General features: G+C 30.4%; 1 protein-coding gene across 1 annotated transcript; it reads right to left on the bottom strand.

Annotated features, from left to right (window-relative positions):
• Positions 1 to 5,120: 5,120 nt before the first annotated feature.
• Positions 5,121 to 5,498, bottom strand: LOC145248718 (uncharacterized). Its single transcript, XM_080110369.1, has one exon. The coding sequence runs from the start codon at positions 5,496 to 5,498 to the stop codon at positions 5,121 to 5,123; it is 378 nt and encodes a 125-aa protein (XP_079966495.1).
• Positions 5,499 to 5,754: the final 256 nt, after the last annotated feature.

Raw genomic sequence — 5,754 nt, forward strand, 5'->3', positions numbered from 1 at the left:
CCTTGGATTTTACTTGTGCAAATGGAAATTCAATTAACTTTCTTGAAGTTATATATTTGGATTTTACCGTCACTGGATTATTTATCTTCCACGAGACAATCCATTCATGTATAATCACCTTTTCCGTCACCATATTCCCTCTGCTTCACATTTTTTTATCAAGTAAAATCTTTGGCTTACTTGTTGCTTCATCAAATACTTTTGCATGCAAAATCCGATCCCGCATTTTCCTAATTCCTACCCTCTGAAGAGAAGGAAAGTATTTCCTCGAAACTCCGCGGATTAAGGATTATCCACTTATCTAGTGTTTCCTTTTCAGATTAAATGTTTTTAACTCATTTCAAAGAGTTTTTTTAACATGTTTTATTAACTGTTTGCTCGTATGTATGTATATATATATATGTATTATATATATATATATATGTATTTTATGTATATATCTGTATATCTATGTATATGTATATATGTGTCTATTTTTTCATATATATGCATGTATATATTTGTGTATGTATGTATGTATGTATAATATAGTTCTTAAACCAAATTTCTATTTTATTTCTATCTCTAACCCATATTAACTTTCTTATCAAGTTTAAATCCATACCTTTATTTTAATTTTTTTCCAGATAAATCTGCCTTACTTTTAATGCTAGGTTTATTTATCGTGTCTTTTACATTTAATAAAAACCCTTCACAATATTTGCTGACGAGGAAACTTTGTTTATTAAAAAACTATATGTAATAATTATTGACCGTAACTTGATGTCTACCACAATAAAACACTGTTTTCCGAAGCGATCGTACAAATAATTGATTTTGTTGTTGTTCCTTCTTATGAAACGGATTTTTAATTTAATTATAATTTGATTTTTTAAATTATCAATCACATTACTAAATATTAAATTAGCTCTAGGATATTTTCCTATCGAGCTTAACATATATCTAAATTACAACGAGCACTTTTTCTTTCCTGTATTTTAATTAAACTAGTAATTTCAATATTACATTAAAATACATTCTGCTCTTTAGACTATTGTTCTAATCTCCTTTAAATTATATATATATATATATAGTAATTTATGAAAACATATATGGCAATTAAGCTACACAGAATATTCCACGATATTTTCTTGTCTAAAGCATGATTAATTCCCACGAGAATGAAACACGGAATATTCTGTGTAGCTAAATTGCCATATATATTTTCATAATTTAATACCTAGCTTTACCTATGTATTGATCACTGTTGAAGTAAATACTGAAAAATGTACGAATAAAATGATATCTTCGTATATTAATTTATGTGAATAAATGAAGTACTCTTAAGTATATTTATATAATATATATATATGATATATATATGATATATATATATATATTGTATATATATATATATATATATATATATATATATATATATATATAAAGTAATTAATCATTATTATGTAGGGTTTACCTCATATACGCAATAGTAAACTTCAATCTAAAATATATATCAGTATTTATATATAGCTAATTTAATCCCACCCAACTTTTTTCATTTTATGTCGGCAATGAAAGGTGACACGCTGTTTTTATCTTCGTTTTATTCCCCGATCTCATTTGACTGGAGATCAACTTCTCTTTGACCTACTGCACTGTCCGAAAAAAAGAAAACTATTTGCTTTGTTTCAGCTGCTTTGAAAACTTTCAAATCGGACTATATCCTCTACATTGGAATTAATTTTGAACTTCATTCTATCTACAGAACTATTTTCGGATTACCCTGAGACATGCTGCATGGAAGCTTAAACACTATGCGCGGTTTCTTCTAAATATTTTTTGACATATCCAACATATTTTCACTTCTTTTTTTGTTCGCAATTTATGACTACAATAAATTGCGGCTTTACTAAATGCCATATCCAGCAAATTATAGCATTGCTACAAATATAATTTTTTGGTTTCTTTATGTCCTCTGAATGGCAAGAATAGCACTGTTTGAAATTCCGCAGAATAAGAACTTTGGCAATTGTTTTTGGAGCCGGACAATACATTTTGATTGTAAGTTCAGCTTACATTATTAATTTTCTTGTATATATATATATATATATATATATATATATATATATATATATATATATATATATATATGCGTGTGTGTGTATATATATATATATACATATATGCGAATTCACATGTCACACCTTCAAATATAAAAGAAGAAATCACCTATCTATATAAATATTTAAATATATAGAAATATATATATATATATATATATATATATATATTTCTATATATATATATATATATATATATATATATATATATATATATATTTCTATATATTTATATATATATATATTTCTATATATTTCTATATATATATATATATATATTTCTATATATTTATATATATATATATATTTCTATATATTTATATTTATATATATATATATATATGCATTTCATGTTTATATCAATCGAGTAAAAATTAATTTGAATTTAATCGAGCGACTGTCTTAAGGTTTCCTCACCTGAGAACATGGCTAAATGAAAATAATTACTGTAATCATTTCTCGCGCAAAGTGTATTAAAATTTTATGAGAATTTTAATTTTGTTGACATCGTAGTAATAGACACCCAGAATTGTTGTTGCAATAATCAGTCTTATCGGGAACTTTTTTGCAGCTCATCATCCGCCGCTTTAGAATTATAATTAAAAATAAAAACCGGTGTTGATGAATTTTCTAGAAAGAAATCGACTGGAAAAAATGCTAATAATTACAGTTTTTATGATGGTTGAGGCATAATGTTGTCCTTGAGCTTTAGATAATTAATCTTTAATTGAAAATGAACAAGAAAATTATTTGGGCATTGACACAATCTTGCGTTTTTATGAGATATCTTGACGAGATGAATAATGGAAATACGGTTTCCTTTTAATAGATATAATAAGGTGTTATTACCTAAAACTCTAATCAGATTGCCTTGTTCTATCCCAATAATTTTCTGTATTTGCAATAGATAATTAAAGATTTCATAACAACCTAATATTTATGTAAGAGTTTACTAGGGAATTTTAAAAAGCTGGTTCATCAAAAGTAACTAATTTTCATGTTTGTTCTGTATTGAAGATAAAAATACACCGAAACGGGTGTGATGAAATAAACATTGTCTAATATTTAAGAAATTCACTTCTATCTAATTTGATGTTTAAAAATGCTGTTTATTTTTAAATCCAAATAAGGAATACATTTGTAGACACGCTAAATAATTTTATACATAATTATAATCAAATAAGTATTTTCTTTTATACCTACAGATACTAGTTTTTATGCACACGCAATCATTAGTGTAAGATGGCAATTTCTGCCGCTCGGGCGATTCGACACAACTACTAAGCTAATTTTTAACCCATTTGCGAAGCCTTTACCTCCAGGCCAAAAACCAATTGCCATGAGAATATATATATATATATATGATGATTGCAATGTCTTGTCAGACGAGTGCCACTCCCTCAGACACTTAGTCCATGAGCCCAAATGTCTGAGGGAGTATCTATATAAATATGATGTTACAGAGTCTTAGCTTTGTACGACAGCTAAGTCTCTCTCTCAGTTCAAAATGTTGAGATCCAGCAACAAGAGCAAGATAGCCAGCAACAAATTAAACTGCAGACCAGCTTAATGCGGGTACTTGCCTTCCGCTTTATGTTTTTTTAAATCAGAGATTTGCTTATCCTAGAAAGGTTGCCTTCACCACGGCTTACGGGAGCCCTCTCTACCCCAATACACATATACAAACACACAAATATACACGGTGCTAGTTGGCCGTTGACCCAGAAAAAGAGATCATTCGTGGTCAGGTCATGTCATATGCTACTAGTACCATGTAACCCAGTACTACCTGCCTCATGGTCGGGTCTCCGACGACTAAACTGGTTCCCCCACCAGACTTGTTTGGTGAGGAGGGCGGCTAGTCTCCCTGAAGGATTAAAAACAAGACCTTCCAAAGGGCGAAATATATATATATATATATATATATATATATATATATATACATACATATGTGTGTGTTTATATGTGTCGTATATATGTGTATATGTATATATATATATGTGTGTGTTTATATATATACACATATGTATATAAATATATATATATATATATGTGTGTGTGTGTGTGACTGAAGGTGCCTGTGTCTTATTCATCGCCGTATCATTTATGTAAATTTGATTATTTTAAGCATATAATTAACTATTTCGTCTCTGCTGCAGAATCCTGTTTGAAACCATTGAGCAAGTCGAACGAGAGTTAAACAAATTAATATGTACGCAGATCAGTGGCCGTACTCAGTATAATTTCCATCATTTATCGAGGCGTATTCGACCTGTTAACAACTGAACCACTGGATATGTCTTCTATGTTGTCCCCTAAAGAAAGGCAGAGAATCGCCGTTCAAATCAACGTGGTATCATCGATTTCCTATCTGCGTGTAGAAAATCTGTTACCTTTTTACATAACTTTCTAACATAACATAATGTTTTAAAATATTTTCCTGGAATTTCCCTTTATATTTAAATATCCTTATATTTCAATTCATATTTTACGCCTCCGCCATTGTTGTTGTATCATATCTATAAACTGGGAAAAACCATTGTTGTTATATCATATCTATAAACTGGGAAAAACCATTGTTGTTATATCATATCTATAAACTGAGAAAAGGTACTATATTTTCTTTGCGGTCAGCCATCTAACTTTCCGTAAGGGACGTGTACTATATAATACATGATGTACCCAACTATTGCCGTTGACTTTCTTTTTTGCCGTTGATACAGCATATAGTCATGGAACTTGCACTTAATTTTCCGACCAGTTTTTCTCTGGATTTGGCCCCATATCACTATTTCTCGATCCTTCTTCTTAACATGTTCCATTAATTCGATCTCCCTCTTTTTTAACTTGTTGATGAACTTGAATATCAGTGAAGTTACACTGACCAACTTACTTAAACTAGAGAATTTTTTCCAATTTGACTTCTGATGTAGCCAATGCATTCTCTGCGGCATAATTTACTGAAGCGCCAATCCGCTACATTTGAACTTTAGAAAGGCAACCCAACTCACGATGGCATCAGGAGGATTCTTCTTCTCTTATCCATTTCGGTCCCTCATACCAAAGGGAAAACTGTACCTTAAATTTCTTGATAGTCAAACCTCTGGTGATGTAATCGGCCGGGCTGTCATCTGTTGAAGTGTACTGAAAGTTTATCTTTATGTTAAAATCAGATTTAACTTCCTCAGACATTTGAGCTATATCCTGCAATCTATTCCGTACAAATACATTTTTCGTTTGGATGAAGTCAGCCAAAATCCAAGACAGAACTACCTGAGCATCTGTGATTACATAGACGTCTTTTATAGGAATGTCCATTAGGGACTCTTTTATGAAAGGGGAGCATTTCATTGCTAAAAATACTGCTGGGAGGGATCTTCCCTGCAAAGGAGCCATTTTCGCTTTGGCAAATACCAAGGATGATTTTACATCTTGTACAGCATATACCGCAAACCCATATGCGGATTTAGACACAGCACGGAAAAAGAATAATTTTGTATCCTTTCCTTCATCTATAACCCTCCTGGTGAAAGATACAGAGTCTAACGCTGATAAATCTTTTTGCCAACGTTCTCCAAACTGAACTCATACCTTGAGGAACCATATCATCCCAATTTAGTCTTTGTCTCCATATTTCTCTCATCAATAAACG

The sequence above is a fragment of the Euprymna scolopes genome, chromosome 27 (genome assembly GCF_053919585.1).
Source record: "Euprymna scolopes isolate OS-2025 chromosome 27, ASM5391958v1, whole genome shotgun sequence".
Taxonomy (NCBI): domain Eukaryota; kingdom Metazoa; phylum Mollusca; class Cephalopoda; order Sepiida; family Sepiolidae; genus Euprymna; species Euprymna scolopes.